The 17,923-nt window shown below is 39.7% G+C and overlaps 1 protein-coding gene across 4 annotated transcripts in view; it reads left to right on the top strand.

The window, feature by feature from the left end:
* The window catches only part of stx1a (syntaxin 1A (brain)), an 81,001-nt gene that overhangs the window by 19,431 nt on the left and 43,647 nt on the right, over positions 1–17,923 (top strand). For all 4 annotated transcript variants that reach the window (XR_009782496.1, XM_061719458.1, XM_061719457.1 and 1 more), the window contains exons 2-3: positions 4,084–4,161; positions 10,170–10,269. Coding sequence is in view for 3 of the 4 variants with exons in the window: in XM_061719458.1 (XP_061575442.1) it covers positions 4,084–4,161; positions 10,170–10,269 (178 nt within the window). In the remaining variant the exon portion in view is untranslated. The remainder of the gene's footprint in view (positions 1–4,083; positions 4,162–10,169; positions 10,270–17,923) is intronic.

Genomic DNA, 17,923 nt, shown 5'->3' on the forward strand with positions numbered 1-17,923 from the left:
CTGGGGCAACAACCATATTTGGGCCAGAAATTTGGCAGAATTAAACTTCTGGTCAGCCTGATTCTAATATATCATCCCTAACTTTTAGGTATTCCTCTGTCAGGTCAACATGTCCTGTGGTGGAGCCACCGGCAACTAAACTAGCACCTGATTCAAACGCGTCTGTGCAGGAGGGTAGTAAGAACCAGTTGACTATCTACGTCCTCTCTGAACCCTGAATGCAGCTGCTGCTTCTTGGTTCGTCCTGTGTTATCTTGACCCTGTTTTGCGACCAGAGCTGGACGTGCTGGGACGATAGGCTGGATGTGCTGATGTGCAATTCCCTTATGCAACCGTCTTGCAGCAATGCAAAGACAATTTATGGCAGATATTTTCACAGCAGCACATGACCATCGACATGCTGGTTAGAGGATGGCTGCTCCACCTGCTGAGACGCATACACCCTGCAAAAACATGAATAAATGATTAAATATTAGTGTGTGTCTGTGTTAGCCCAAATCCTTAATTATATGTGATAATGAACGTGGCTTCTCTCAGTATTTCTCTGTGCAGCTGTCACAGTCTCCTGTAATAGGATCACAGGATAGTGCTTGAATTGGTTTCAATATAAATGACTTAAATCAGGTCTGCATTAGATCTGAAACATAGGACTATAATGTGCACCACACACCGGTATAAGTCCCTACTTGAGCTTATCGCTTGCTTGTTTTCCCAGTGAAAGGGACGTGTTGGTACAGAGTCTTGCAAGGCCCCCCCCCAACCCAAACCACCACCCCACACACACACACACACACACACACACACACACACACACACACACACACACACACACACACACACACACACACACACACACACACACACACACACACACACACACAACCTGGTTGCTAAATCTGAGTGCTGCACATCAACACATGTGCTCTGTGTCTCTGTGGCTTTCTGCACATGTTATTACATTTTCACAGCTTTCTGTAATTGATGGTTGGTGGTGTTTCTCCTCCTTTTTGGCTTTTCTGCTATAAATGGGATTCCTGCAGCCTGCTCACTATGGTAGTTTGTCTACATCTGTTTTATCTCTCGATCCCAGACTCTTGGACTATATATCCTCTTCCTACTGTGCATGCACCATGTGCTGGATCCTGTGCAGGTATTTCTGTCATTGTGAAAAAATGTCTTGCTGCCATGGTGCCAGAGAGAAAGTCTATAATTTAATAAGCAGTATAATTATGCCCATTACCCTGTTCACCACAGTTGGGGTGTTGCAGCGGAGCGTGGGTCCCAGAGGCAGAGAGCATTGATAGGTTATGTTCTGGTGAGGACCGGCTCGCACGGATGTCATTCTGATAGCGTCCCTGCCATCTGTTGTGTATTATCAGTGTGTCAGCTGTATATTTGTGTGTCGGGCTCAGAGCATCTGTTGTGTGTGGACAGGCAAATCTGGAGCAAGAGTGCAGAGCTTATGGCCTCTGCAGCCCCTTTTTGGCTCAGCAAGAGGTCCAGATCTGGGTGGGAGGTGGACGCTTGTCTTCTCCACTCCTGACCACTATGTGCAAGCAAAACTAGACCAAAGCCCTCGTCTCTCTGCAGGAGGCTCTGCATCCCTCTGAGGAGGCTGAACACTGCCATGGCTCAGAGCTGATTCTGATTCCCTACTTGTCTTTGTCCTCCATATCCTGCTGCTGCCGCCTCCTCGTTATCACCCTGCTCCTGCTTCAAATGCACAACTTTCTTTATGCAAGACATCAAAATCTATTTTTCCGAGTTGCTTCAGTATGCTTACGCTTTAATCAATGCACAGTATATTTCTTTTATCTAAAATTTTGTTTAATTTAATTATTGTGAATTTAAACTCCTGAAACATTTAATCCAACAGTGTTGGATTAAATTTAGCACAAGTGGGTTCAGATAATAGTGTGATCACAGTGGCTCTGCATGCCTCTCACTTAGACTTGTGCCAGCGTTATCAGCATCACTTGCTAAAGTCTGTCTTCAGACATTTTTCTCTGAACCGATTTCTCTTCCTCAGTTCAGCTTCACATTTCCTTAAATCTCCTCCCTTGCTTGTCTCTGTCAGTACATAAAACCCTAAAACTACGTGAATAAGTAAAGATGTGTCATTTGGCAAAGTAACAGTTTCTTTTTTTAGTCTTTTAAATCTTTGGTGTTTTTGAAATGCATGTACATATCAGCACAAGCTATGGGGTTTGGAAGATGAACTGGTTTTGTTTATGATTAATAAGATGATTCTTTCATTCAGCAGATTGTTTGGGTTGCACTTCTTTTTAATACATGAAACACTTCAAAAACTCATCAGAAACTACACACACCATAGTGTATTTCATAATTTTAGCTTTAAAAGTGTACGTTTGCAATTATTAACTATTAAACAGTCAAAGAAGAAGCTTATTCTTCCCATGGGAAATTACTTGTTTGTCTCATTTGATGCAAGACGTTCTGTCTCCTCCTGTTTTTAATGCATTCATATTAGCGTCTGGATCTTACTGCCTCTGCTCAAGAGGCTCATAGAGTGATATCTATATTTGCCTCTGTGAATTTTAGATATTTATTGGACTTAATGGTTTACAGACCTTAAAAGTGCTGGGGACTTTCAGGAAATTGTCTTTTTATAGCAACTTCTTTTATAAGTGAAGTGTCATTTCACCCACAGTTTCATCTGAGCCTTTCATTTTAATATCCTCCTACAGTCCAGCGCTGTCATGAAAATCAGCACTGTCAGTAATTATTCCCTTTTTTTTTGAGTGAAGATTTTAAAAGACAATCTAAAGTTGAGAGGGTTGTGATTCGAGCAGAACGTAAGGCTCTGTCCCCTGTTGCCCTGACATTTTAGGATAAGATACAAGAGATGCGATTGCCCTTTTTCAATGCAGCATTGATAAGCAAATGCCTCTAATGGGTCGCTAATGCAGAGCTGAATTGTTTAGTAGCTGAGATGAAACCACAAGAGATTTCTGCTAATGCATTGTAATGCCTGATGTGTGATTAGACGTAAGTATTTATTTCACAGGATGATGTGAATTTTGATTTTTCTTACTCTTGCCTCCAAACTTTTCATAATTTACACTAACTGGCCACTTTAAAGTGCCCAGGGAGGGTATTTACTGAAAATGTTCAGACCATACGGGTGTGAATAGACAAAAAGGGTTTACTTATATCTTGATGTTCACTGTCAAACTTCCCCAGAACTGGAAAGGTTCATATTTAACCTTTTCATGCATGGTAGTCACTACAATGGACAGCCAGTCAAAAGTCATTATCTAGTATTTGCAGGGGTTTTGATGGTTTGGTTGCATGTTGTAACACTTCAGTGGACATTGTGAGGTCATCCCCTGTCTATTCAACGCATTGCATTGAACAAATATGTAATATGAAATCTTCTTCTGTTTGTTTTGTGTTTATTTTTCTCTCTTTACAGCAGCATACTTAGGTTTATGATGACCATGTTGAGCATTTTTCTTTTCAGTCTGTGAAGAGAAGAATAAATAATTTAAAAGAAAAATCAAATTTTCTGTAGGAAAATAAATAAACTTAGAGTCGCGTACCTTTACTAGAAGTAATTGACTGTGTTTGAAAAGGTTTTTTTTAAATAATAAAGCTAGACAGCATTAAAGTATTTAATCATTGGCCCCAGAAAAAGAAGCGCCTAAAGGAATCGTGGAAAGCCAAATGTCGACAGTCGTGTCAGTGAATGACGTGTGAGTGTCTCCCAACCAGAACCTGTCCAGTACGTGAGAGTAGAGATGCATAGAAGTCAAGGTTCTGTCTGCCCCCAGCTCCTAATGAAATAATCATTTGCTAATCACTTGAGCTGTGGTTGTGATTACAAGCGTCGCTAAGTGCTGCTTGTTTTCCATCAGCTGATGGGTGGAAAGGTGAAGAGAGCTGTGGTACTGGTCCTTTTAACCTTAAATTGTGCCAAAGTTATCTTGCTTGGTCCAGTCAAGTAACAGAAACGATGATTGTTTTGCTTAAAATAATGTTCTGCACTATGTTCTTTTTTTTTTTTTTACTGCAGCTTTTAGTAGTCTCAATGCATTGCTAATATTTTGTGTGTTTGTGCAGGGGAAGGAGACAACAGAGGAAGAGGATGAAGTTGCTGTGGGGATGGAGAAGGGCTTCATGGATGAATTCTTTGAACAGGTTTGTTTCTCTCATGTTTAGAGATCCTTACTCTCTTTTTCTCTCTCTCTGTCTTTAAGTCGCTGTTTTGCCCATTAACAGCTTCGAAGCGCAGTAATAAGAAGCCATCAAGAAAAGCCCAGGTCCTTTATAACACTTTTCAGTCTGCCTGGGTATCATTCGGCTCCTGATATCAAATCTAATCGTGTGGCGTTTTTTTTTGCGGGGCGCTGTAATCAATCTCACGCAGCGCATCTTCTCTGGGACACACTGATATGATTTATAACAGCTGACGCTGTTGTGGATGTGACATGGATCGTTTTGCACTTTATTTCATTTGAAAAGGCCTTTATTGATTCCGCACATCACACCAGGGAGGTTGAGCAGCCATGGCCCATTTGGATCGTCGGTGGTTCGATCTCTGACATGTTCACTGGTTGGTGTGTGTGTGTGTGTGTGTGTGTGTGCGCAATTGAAATGCAGTTTATTCACTATTTACAATATGAATAATCAAACTGGTAATTTTATTTTGCTGCCAGTCTTTCCTCTGGTGCATTAAGATCAATGCATGTACCAAGCTTGTGTACCACAGGAGTGAATTTGCCTGTACAGGCCTTGTGCACATGTGCTCAGAACATCTCACACAGAGACCCCATTTTAGTCTAGACGGAGTTGGTACCTCTGCAGAGAAGCCCGCTGTGAATCATCAGTCATTTAGAGCCAGCCTGACTTTTCTTTGTAGCATCTTCTGCTGTGAGTAAAGTGGCCTCTGCAATGCCTTTTTAATGGCCCTGATCTCCCATGGTGAGTTTAATAGTAAAACAAATTTATTCAGATTTGGTAAGACATTCAGCATGTTTTCATATGCTCTCTTTTCTATTTTTCCTACATTTTATTTTCTAGTACCTTCAGATTTAAATAACCTGTGTGGATTAATCTGTGTGCATGGGAGAGTCTTGTTTTTGATGTATCTCAATCACCATTGCAAATGCGCCTACAAAGGTGGGTCATGTGACATTGAATGCCCTTTAGCTGCATTTCTATGTGATGTAAAAGACACAAATCACAAATAGTACTTTGATAGGGAGGTTTTCAGAGCAATGTCAGACAATAAATGCATCACCAAAGAAGCTAAATCGAGTACAACTGAACTGCAGGTGCATCAATCAAAACCCCTCTGTAGAGATGTACTGCATACTAACATTTAGATGTTTAGGTACCTCTGGCCAATGTCTGTGTTACTATTGAAAGTTAAATGAGAAATAGATTAACAGATCTCCAAAGGAAATAAATATAAGGATTAATATTTCTTTATCTTAAGCAAGATTACCTTTTCAGTTACCGGTACATGTTTAATTGTCACAAAAAAACAAACAATGTGAATAAGGAGCATGAAGTGAAAGGTTAGGGACCCTGCATCATCAGCACTTAATAATAGAATATGTTGGTAAATATCAGCACTTCGGGCAGCACGGTGGCTTAGTGGTTAGCACTGTTGCCTCACAGCAAGAAGGTCCCCGGTTTGACTCCCAGGCCCGGCAGGGTCTTTCTGTGTGGAGTTTGCATGTTCTCCCCGTGCTTGCGTGGGATCCCTCCAGGTACTCCGGCTTCCTCCCACAGTCCAAAAACATGCATGCTAGGTTAATTGGTGATTCTAAATTGCCCGTAGGTGTGATTGTGAGTGTGCATGGTTGTGTGTATATATGTGGCCCTGTGATGGACTGGTGACCTGAAATGAGCTGGGACAGGCTCCAGCAGACCCCTGTGACCCTGCAAAGGATAAAGCGGGTATAGATAATGGATGGATATCAGCACTTCCGTCTCTTTCAGTTGTGTCTGGGGGATTTTTGCTGACTCTTTCTGATAAAAGCTCCTAGGGCTGTGATTTTCAAACCATCTCACAGCATCTGATCACTTGAGATCTCTTCACGTGTTTTCAATGGTCCATTGTGGGTTTTGATCATTGTGGTGTGTTTTTGTAGAAGTGATCCTCTCTTGTTTGACACTTGCCCCAGGAAGCAGGTGATGGTTAATTAAATGCCTCCTGTTCCACAAACCCAAATCATGATCAATACCTCTTCTTGTTTATACGGAAAAGGATTAGGGCCACTGAGCAAAAAAAAATGTAATTCTGAGAATCAGAATTCTGACTTTAATCTCAGAATTCTGAGGTTAATGTCAGAATTCTGACTTTAAAAAAAAAAAGTAAAATAAAAATCCTCAAACTTTTTTTGTTTTAGGTTTCTGAAAAAAGTCAGAATTTGAGATCAAAGTCAGAATTCTGACTTTTTTTCTCAGAATTAAATTTTTTTTCTTCAGTGGCCCTAATCCTCTTCTGTATATATTTAATATAAGGAGATGTTATTTTAAATTCGCTAAGTGCAAGTTAAAAAAAAAAATACGAATAATTTCCCCACTTCCGTTACTGTCACTGGTTGAAGCCGACACTGTCCCTCCTTGAGTCTGAACTATCCTTCACACTGTTGTTGGGTTTTATACCCTTGACCTTTGCAGCACAACATAATCTATCCATTCCTTAATATAGTGACTCATTAACTGTACCTTTATGTGCAATCGTATCAATATTAACAAGGGTAGCAGGATTTAGTGGTTCTGGCATATTCTGTCTCCTGTTGCTATGTCAACGATACTCTGTTGTCTAACTCAGGAGATGGTGGAACATCTTCACCTGCAGTTTGTGAATAAATATCTGTTTTTAGTTGCCAAAACTGCATTTATGTGGACAAAAGGGGCTCATCTACACTTATCAAATAAATACCTGTACTTGTATAGAGGCCTCAATATATTGAGGAAAAAAGAGATGATGATACTGAAATGAAAGGCCAGTTTCATGTCATATGCAGTTTATTTCTGAAAATAAAAGATTGCATGTAATTTTGGGTGTATAGCAAACAATAACACCACCCACAACTCTGTATGTCATACCATTCAAAAGTTATGGCAGAAAATAGGATCTATCAAACGAAAACGAGAAAAAAAAAAAATCCTGCAGATACAATAGGGCCTTCGCACCGTAAGTGCTCGGGCCCTAACTAGGCAAAAGCAAGTTTAAAAAGATGCATTTGTTGCTGCTTTTTAAAAGAGATGGCAGAGTCTACAGATCTCAGGCTGAGAGGAAGGAGCTCCAGAGGGAGGGGGCCACTGCTGCAATGGCTCTGTCACCTTTAGTTTCCAGCCATGTTTGCTTCATAACGAGTGGACCCTGGTCACGTGATCTCAGGGACCTGCTGGGGATGTAAGGCTGCAAAAGGTCTCCAGTGTAAGGTGGTGCCTGATCAGTTAAAACCAAGATTTTAAAATGCACTCTGAAGTGAATGGAGAGCTAGTGCAGCTGGATCAGTAGGGGGGTGACATGTGAAAACCTTTTAGCCTTGCAGCAGCGTTCTAGATGACTTGAAGATTTTCTAGTGATTTTTTTATGCTTAAACGTGAAAATCAAGTTACAATAATTGAGACATGATGAAATGAGGTCATGAATGATCATCTGAGTTTCAGATCGTGACACAATTGGACTCAGGTCTGCAATATTTTTTAACTCATAAAAACAATAACAAACAAGGGATTTAATGTGAGAATTCAAAGACAAAACAGGGCACTGACTTCTGCTCTGAGGGCTTAATAAATGAGGCAAGTGGGCCAATATTCTCTGCTATCTTGCGGAGACACATGTCAGGGGCACAATCAAGGACTTCAGTTTTTGCATCATTCAGTTGAAGAATTTTGTCCTTCATCCAACTCCTGACACCAAAGCAAAATCTGTAACTTAAAAACATCCTGAGGTTTAAAATGTTAAACCTTGGGTACATGTCCGTAAGTATAGAAAACAAAGCACTTACTTCATTGTTATTTTCTTGAAAATAGTTGTTTGCACCAGAATTGTAGTTTTAAACTTGAGACTTCTTTTTTTTATTTGTTTACTTTTTAAGATTTTGAGGCCTTTACTTATAGTAACTACACAGGAAATGGGGGCAGAGAGGGCGAATGAGGACACACAACAAAGGCCTATCCCTGGCCAGGACTTGAACCTGGACCGGCTGCATGAGGACTGCACATGTACATGGGGTCCCCACTCAACCAGGTTAGCTACCTGGTGCCCCACCTTTGACCCCAGGATATTACATTAAAAAACAAAACAGGCTTTTATAAATGATATAGATGATATAATGAAATAGATGAGGGTAGATTTTTTTAACCTCATATTCAAGTGCTTTTCGTAACATGAAGCTGCATCATTACGTCAGTCGGTACTTCTCTCTCATTGTCTAGCAGAGCTCCTTTCATGCCTCCAGAGTCGTTCGTCTGATGATGCAAGAACGACGTGAGCAAAAGCAAGAAAGTCTCTCTGTGGCCTCAAGCTTTCTGATTTATCTCTGTCCCTTTACCAGATAAGAATGCAACTTTCTCGCCAGAATAGCTTCATTTAGATAGCATCGTTGGAAAAGGGGAATCTTTTGATTTTATTATCAGCTGTTGGATTTGACTGCTCAATGAAGAGCAAGGACAAATGCAGCGGCGTCTGCGAGCATGTCTGCCTTCTAAACCTAAAATGAGGTCAAGCTCTGACGGGAATAGCCAATTCTGATCCGCAAACAACGAGTTGATTGATGGGGGAGAAAAAAGATGCAGTCAGATCGTTTCAGTAATGAGCACTGCGATATAAAGAGAGCATCACAAATTAGTGTGGCGCCGCAAACAGTCAGGTGCACGTAATTTACAAACGCAGCTGCAGCTTGTTTCTTCGGGCTGTAAGCTGGAGGATGACTGTGCTTTACCACTTGTTAAGTTATTAAAAAAACATTTGAAATGAGATGATTGGCTCCAGAAGGACTGTTTATCTTCCTGCTATATTGAATGAACTGAGACTTTCACATTGATACGTCTTTAATCGGTAGTTTATTAACATATTGTTATTGTTCTTCTGGCTTTAAACCCAGATGAACAATAACATCCCTTTCGACATCCCTCAAATTCTTGACACTTTGGAAACTGTTTCTCTCACGCATGAAAATAACATTTCCCTGACATCTCTTGAGACTAAGGGAAACCCTGTTTAATTGAGACATTTGAAAAGTAGTTTAATCTTATGTAGTTTAGTTTAATCTTCTTCAATTCCGTATTCATATTAAAGAACCCTCAAGAGCCAGTTGTGTTGTTATATGCATATAAAAGACTTATCATTGGTTGATTAAGGAGATATTTCAGGAATTTTGACCTGGCTGAGCAGAGGAAAGCCCAAAAATGTAGCAGAGTTGTGAGAAGTGAAACAGGAAATGCGGAGAGGAAATATATTTGCCGTCTACCTTTGAGATACGTAGAAATGATGATGGATGGATGATAGTGAGGAGTGAATGAAGAGGAGGCTGGCCTGTAGCAGAACAGGTGTGAAGGAGGAGAAAGTGATGAGCAGTGTGACAGTCTGAGATGAAAGTTCAGATTGATGAAGTCATCGGCAGATGTGACCTGTAGCCCGTCCAGATGTTGTCATGAACTGGAGGCAGCACAGCTGGGGATGGGGCAGAAGGGAAGCTTTGAGTGTCAGATCTGGATTTTTGTGGCATTTTATGCAGAGTTCAAAGAAAAATTTGACTGCTGGGGTCGTTTTTTTTAGTTTTTCTTTCATGCATTAAAGAAACTGTGACTTTTGATTGCTCTTACTAACGTGGGTCTTTTTTTTATTAAAAGACAAAAGTAAGCATCGCTGGAAAATGTAAATTGATATCTACATGTCAGCATGTCATTTATTCAATCTGTACTTAAAAGTGGACAAGCAGACGCTTATCCCACCGCATACATCCAAATTTGCAGACAAATGATAACACTGCACAAACCAGAAACCGGTTCTTATAATTAACGTGTTCACGTGAACCAGTACACTGTGCATCCATGCCATCTCTCATACGCTAATTACATCCTTGGTTTAGTTGTCTGTCAACTTTAATTCAACTGATCAATGGCACTTCCTCCCTCAGAGCTGAGCAGATCTAAACCTCTCGGTTTCCTCTTGACAGGTAGAAGAGATCCGAGGTTTTATCGAGTCCCTGGCAGAGAAAGTTGAGGAGGTGAAGAGGAAGCACAGCGCCATCCTTGCATCGCCCAATCCAGATGAGAGTAAGGCTCTTTGGTTTTATTTGTTTGTGTTTTTCCCCGCTTCCTTCATGTTTAACTCCTCTAAATGCAATTAGCTCACGATAAAACGTCCATCATGCCTTGTGGTTCTGAAAGACCTCAGAAAATGATGTGGAGTGTTACCAGAGAGTTAATGACAACGATGATTTAGAGAACGTGGATTTTCAGTTTCCGAAACCACTGGTTTGTTCACCAAAATTCACCAGTGTTATATTTTTGGACATTTCTTTATTGAAGTTCTTATTTAAAAGCCCTGTCCCGTTTCTAGTTTGCTCACTGGAAAGTTGTTTGATTCTTCCAAAAGTTATATGCTTCCAGGTGAAAAAACTGAGCATAACAACAACAAAAAATCAATCAACTATCATCATCTTTAGGTTGTGAAAACCCATGCAATTTGTTCACCTTTGGTATTGAAGCATTTCGCACTGAGAACAACACTCCCTTAATGTGACCCAACATATGGTTTGTTACGCACAACCATCTGACAAATCTTCCATGGAAAATATTTTGTAAAGCAAAGGCTCTCTCCAAATGTCTGAGCACGTAGCAGCTAATTGATTTAATCATCAGTGATGAGCCAACATCATATTAATGAAATGCTATTACTGTGAAATGACGGTTTTGTTCAATTGGATTGAATGGGAATATAATCGGATGAAATTGGACTGAACTGAGCTTTATTTAATTGGACTTGAATTTAACTTGTAAGCTGACTTTTGATTTGAATTGCTGATGTATAAATACATTAAACTGAAGTTAGTGTGAGTTAATGCTGAGTTGCAGCCCTCTAAAAACTGGTATAGGGTACTGATTGGTAAAAGTGTTATGTCTTGGTTTATTATATATAAAATATACTCATTTATTGTTATTCAAGTGACACAGGTGTGTCTCCCAGCTGCGCTGCTTCTGTTCCTCTCACATCGTACAAAAGTTAACTGACCAGCTGAAGGTTTTCGGAGCGTTTCCTGATCCCTTCACAGTATCTGAAGGTTTGGTGGAGTAAGTGGAATTGGATCCAAAGCCCAATTCCACAGCTTCAATCCAAAAAATGTTCCCAGGAATGTGAGGACATTTCAGATTTCAGTCAAAAAAAAGCAGAAAACTCCAAAAACGATTATGAGCCAGTGTGAAGAATTTGGGAAAACATGAACCTAATTTAAAACACGACTGCATGGACTGCTGCAAGAATTCAAATTGTTATTTCTATCTGCGCTGGTTCTTAGCAAGGCTCCAAACCAACTGGAACTTCTGTGGTTTATCTACTAAGGAGTTAATGTTTCCTCATACGCAGATTCAAATGTTTAATATTTATTATAAAAGTAGCTTTTTCAGGTTTGATTATGCTTCATTTTATTTGCTGGCTCATCTTTATTTATTATGTTAAGTATTTCCACATTCATGTCGCACATCTCAGTTCCAGTGTAGCAGCTTTGACCTTGCTGATTGGATGCACTTTGTCATTGATCAACTAAATTTCTAACTCAACAAATCTTAGTAAAAACTTTTGCCTTACTCAGGAACAATACAACCAATGTTACAGTTTTGTTGCAGTAGTTGTGTAATAAGCTGCAGACATTAGATTTTATTGGAAAACTGCTTGATCCAAAGTTTTTTTCAGTTTTTCTTTCCCTCAGTTAGTGTACCTTTGGGAATCCCTTTTTCCCCTCTGTTTCTGCTGACATGCAATTTCGTAGACATAAGACACTAAAACTGGTTTTCTTTCAGTCTTATGGCTTGGGGTCCCGATAAAGTGGTAAGAAACTGGGTTGGTCTCACTCAGTCAGCAATGTTTAGACATTAGCTTTCAGATTTAATCAGAGATTAAATCCTTCGCTGCAAACTACTGACATGAAATCACAGTGAGATCCAGCTGAAGATCTACACAGTGGAAGGAGCCCCTGCACTAACAAGGGACATAAACCTTTCAAATAAAATGACTAAAAGAAGAACATTTTTCCTTTTACTTGTCATGCGCGTGTAAGTTATCATTGACTCTTCGTTAATCCATGTATACTGATTAATTCAGATGAAGTTAGGTTGTCCGTGTAGACACCTGTTGCTGTTCAATGACAACATTATTTAGTTTCTTAGTGAGTCAGTAATGAGTCACAGAAGCTGTTAATGGGAAGCAGAAGGCGAATAAATGTAAAAGTTGCCCTTTTTATGTGTTGCCTATGTGCCAAAACAGCAGTAATCCCGATGACGGGGACAGAAGGAAGAAAAAAGACTCCATCATTTAAAAAAGATTGAAGGCAATATAGGACAATTTGTCAGAAAATCAAAAAGTCTCCCCTTGGATGGATTTAGTAATAGATGTGAGAGGACTTGGAAAAATGCCCAGGGCTGTCCCATCCGCCCATCAGTTCTAACTGTCCCTTTCTGGCATTTATGCTCTCAGTGAAATCTTCTACTCTTGTTTGTCCATTTTTTTCCAGTTTCTGGTATTTCCTCCCTAGCACCTTCTAGTCTTGGCTTTACTTTTACAGCTGCGGTTGTCACATTCTCTCAAATTTTCTCATTTGCCCATTTCAGCCACCTTCCACTTTGTTTCTGTTCATTGGGTGGTGGGTACCTCGACCCATTTTTCCACCTCTGCCTCAGCTCCTCCGTGTCTGCTAACCCACACCTCTTTCTCCCTCATTTATGTTAGAACACTGCCCCCCCTCGGTCCCCTGACTCCCACCTACATGAAAAAGCATTGATCTGCTTTCTGCTGGGAGCATCAGATGAGCCCTTTAACTAGCCTCCGTGTGTCTATGACACACCGAGCAGACCAGCAGCTACACCTCAGATACACATTCTTCTACAAGTCAAAGCTTTTGTGACTCAGTGTGTGTGTGTGTGTGTGTGTGTGTGTGTGTGTGTGTGTGTGTGTGTGTGTGTGTGTGTGTGTGTGTGTGTGTGTGTGTGTGTGTGTGTGTGTGTGTGTGTGTGTGTGTGTGTGTGAATCTTATATATAGTATAGAAATACTTTACAATACAATACTTGTCTATTAGTATAATTGAAAAAGCACACATATTCATATTGGAGATTATTCATTTCATTATCTTGACGGTATTTGCTTGTGACTACAATGGTACAATTAGTGATTTTAGGGAAATGTTAGCTGTGTTTGTAGACTTAAGACAGAAGGGGGGAAAAATAGGTTAAATGCCATTCAGAGTAGGTGAGGTTGGGGATTAAATCCCCTGCCTTCCCACATGTCGGAATTTCCTTTGGCATGTCATAAAGCTTCCACATTGCAAGTCTGCACTAACCTAGTAACACATCTAGGTACTCATTTCAGGTAACAAGGAAAACCTTAGCTTTAGAAGTTAATCGGGAGAGAGCCATAGGTTTTTAAGATGAGATATGCAGAACTAACCATCAAATTGATTAAGTTTATAACGATGTCATAATCACCTGTCTACCTTCCTTATGTGCACTTGTCTATTGCCTCCTCCTATATGCAAAGAAGCGACAAAGTCTGTCTTCACTATGAAGCTGTAAACTAGATGGACGTAGCCACTGTGACACCACTGCTTGGTATAAGGGTTTATTCAGCCACTGCAGTACCGTAATAGATGAGAGCCATCAAGCAAGATGTCGGGTGTGAAAGCGAGCTTTAGAGCCTCCCCATCCAAGAGGCCACACCAACTGTTGCTTATCAAACTGCTCGGCATGGAGTGGGTTAGCGCTACGACCAATGAGAGCAACGAAGAAGATGACGTAAATGAGTCAACGAGAGAGTGAGTTATGTACAAGAATAAATTAAACTTGCTGCAGCCTGTCAGCAAAACAGCACATCTGTTAGGTATTAGGTAGCGGTAGCGGTAGCTTAGCTCAGACTGCGATCAGATCTCAATATTTGGGTCGATTGCTGTTCATGTTTTGGTCGGCTCCGTGCCGGTTTCGTGCTTTGTTTGTGGTTTTTTGTTGCAGATTTTCAGTGCTTGACGTGTGTTTCCGTGTGTTCCTGCTTCCTGGATTGGCAGTGGATGTCGTCACCCCCCCCCCCCCAAAAAAAAACAAAAAAAAAACACTGTGTTTGTATGTGTATATTTATGTATGTGTATGCATATGTATGCGTATATATATGTATATATATTAAATATAGTAATAATGCACCTTTGGTTTCTACCGTCATGGTATCAATCATTAATATGTGTGCAGACGAGGTTAAAAAAAAAAAAAAAAAAAAAAAAACAGCACATCTGCCTTGCAAAGGAGTGATTTGAGTGCCGTCTTTGATTCAAATTTCAAAGAAAGAGTCAGGTCTTTAACTGTTGATGCCGCGACAATGACAATTTCTCAGCTGCAGTCATCTACACCGTTTCGTACCAGATTACAACGTCCCTGCTCCGTTGTCATCGTGTTAAGCCCGTCCTGAAGCTCTCTCTACAAGGATAGATTGATTTGATTGGCTCCCCCTGACTTTTGGGTATAACTAATGAGCTCTAGGGGTTGGAAATTTGCTAGAGCTACCTTTAGATTTCTAGGCTACTACTGCAGGCTTTGGCATTTGAAACTGACTGTTTCGGTATATGTGAGTGATGTTTGGAAACCCTGGAACTACTCCCAGTTTTTTATTTAAAAAGGTATTTTAATAGAAAATACATATTTTTTAAAACCAAATAAGGCATTAAGGCATTAAAACTAGCTGTGAAAAGGGCCAGCGACGTCTGCATGCAGCCTAACTTCACAACCCTGCACCATTCTTTCTGGGGTTTTTTCTTTGTTTCCTGGAATCTCCTCATCTTTAATTCCAGCATACTTTCATTTGTGTATTAATGAGCACATGCATACTGACACATGCGATCGCTCTGTGAAATTATCTCCACCCCTGCATATTGCATTATTCCATATCTCAGTTTATCCACCTCGGTTAAATGAAACAAGCAAATTCCCCCAAGGGAATTTCATTTTAATAATCATGTTTATTTTCCATTTCATTCTTTATTTATTTATTTTTATGTTCTGCTTTGCTCTGTGGGTGTGCAGAAGTATATGGTAGTCATAGTAGTTTTTATAATGATGATACATCAGGTAATCATCGGATCATCAGGTGTGGTGGAGCTGTGTTTCCTCCTGAGGACATTCCTCTAATGCACAAAGAAAATATATAGATGACACGACTACACTAGATAATTACAGGATTTGTTTTTGTTTGTCGTATTGTTTGTTGGCCTTGTTTAGGGCTGAGTCACTGTTTGGATTGATAAAGCAGCACTTTTTATCACAGATGATAAAGGTCATCAGTGGTCTTCACACCATCTACTCCCAGGAGAGACTGAGATCATATTCAATTAAACTGTGTTTTTTTTTTTTTTTCCCAAAGAGTTTTTTAAGTTTTTACTTGTTTAGTGAATATAGGTGTAGGTTGGTATTAGATGAACAATCTACAGTAACTTTGACCCCAGTCAGACCTTGCATTAAAATATTTCCTGGGAACAAGATCAGATCAGACACATTCCAGGATGGCTACAGATTTGATCACTCAGGACACAGACGGTCTCGGCCACTTGTAACCAGATTTTCTTTGCGATCTGAATGTAAAGGTGTCTTAGGATGGTTTCGGGGACCAAATACCGTCAGCCATAACAGTTTTTAATATACGGTAGCGATGAGAGATGGCCTCCATTTCAAGAAGGAAGGTTTTAACTGACATAATAAACCCGTTGTTTGAAATGTTCAAAAGCCTATAAAGTGTTTGGACTCAGGGAGGAAAGCTGAGCAGTGACTTTGCACTGAGATAACAAAGAAGAGTGCTCTAAGTGCTTTTAATGCGTCTTCCTCCTTTGTACATTAGAAGCAGACGCCTGGTTTTAGGTTTACAGCGCTACATAAATAAACAACTTTAAAGGTTGAGCTTTGTTCTTGACCTTGAATACAAATTGTGAATATTTCCTCTCTGAAAATTGATCAAATTAAACAAAACACATGGATCTCTTTCAAGAATCTTAAACTAACTCACCTGTTCACATATCATTGTAAACACTTGCAACGGTTACATGATGTTTTTTAATTCGGAATTAATTATTCCGAATTAAATAATTCAAATTAAACTATTTTCCTTCGAGTTTACATGGAAATAGTAATTCTGAATTGAGGTTTACATGGAAAACACGTTTGACCGGCTTTATCCAATTCCGCTTAAGGTCTGGGAGTTGGGAAGGGTTCTGATTGGATAGGGGGGCGGACCGGAAGTTACGTCTACCGGAAATTACGTCTACCGGTAGAAAAACAAACTTAGCCGCTACAACTTTGAAAAGCTCACAATTGTATGTTTCCTTCCATCTGTTCTTTTAATTACTGCGTGCTGCCATCTTGAAAAACCTTTGGTGCGTCCGAAATGCCATACTAAACAGTATATACTCAGTATACTCAGTATACTTAAGTTCGGCACACTTTTGAGTAAATATCAGTAGTATGCATTAATTCGGACGTACTACTCAGAGTGCAAACGTCACTTCCTGCCGTTGGGAGGAAGTGACGTGTCACAGCAGCAGTAGCAGCACCGCTCCGCTATTTCCAGTTTATCCTGGCAAAAACAAGATGACATTATATAATATTATTATATATGAATATTATAATATTAATATTATATAATAATATTATTATACTTAATATTACACTTATGACGTATACGTATCTGCGCAGCACTTAGCAACCAAACACTGCTGCATTGCATTCTGGGAAGTTTCTGCTTAGCTAGTGTCCATCAATCCACACTAATACATTTCTCCAGAATGAGTATGGATAGAGCATACTATTGAGTACAGTACGTACAAATGTTTCGGAAGCACTAAAAAATCTCACATACTGTTTTTGCATACTCATTAGGGTGGAAGTATGCAATTTCGGACGCAGCGTTTGTTTGGAAAACAAGCCCAGCGCTGAATATAAGCGTCATTGCGACAGACGGGCAAGGGAACGAGCAGCGCAGAAAGACCGGAATTAATTTAAAGCGGAATGAGTGTATACATGATCGCGTAATTATTCTATTCGGATTTAAAATCGGAATAAACCAGCCACTTACTTCGGAATTAAGTTGAATTTGGAATGGCCATTTTTATTCGGAATTAGGTGTTTACATGGTAATTTTTACTCATTTTAAATCAGATTTAATTTTAATTCTGAATTAAAGAGGAATTAAACTTCCCATGTAAAACGCACTCATTGTAATCAATCTTTTATCGAAGGTGGACGTTTGCTTTGTTTGAAACTTTGTGCAAATTCAATCAACCTTTATCATTTTGCAGTACATATTTTAGTAAAAACAGTAACAGACTCATTGTAGTGAGCCGACACTAAAGTGTCAATGAGCAACAGCCAGTGACTAAAGTGTTTGTGTCATTTAAAGTCGCTATATGGTTAAAGTGACTTGTGATACTTCAAAACTAAGATAAAAAATAAATAATTATTGAACTCCTCTTTAGTGCTTATATTTAACCCTTTAATGCCTGATGTTGCATATTTGATACATTCCTTACCTAAGGGTTTATCAGCATTTCTCCAACCATTCAACCGTTCCTCTGACATTTGTCTGCATTTTCCAAAGAGCATCTTCTGTTTGACTCTACAAAGTACTCAACAGGCAAGACCGCAAATGCTTGTTTAAACTGCCACCCCTGAGTGTTACTATTTCAGGTTTTA

Source organism: Cololabis saira, chromosome 4 (assembly GCF_033807715.1).
Source record: "Cololabis saira isolate AMF1-May2022 chromosome 4, fColSai1.1, whole genome shotgun sequence".
NCBI classification, from domain to species: Eukaryota; Metazoa; Chordata; class Actinopteri; order Beloniformes; family Belonidae; genus Cololabis; species Cololabis saira.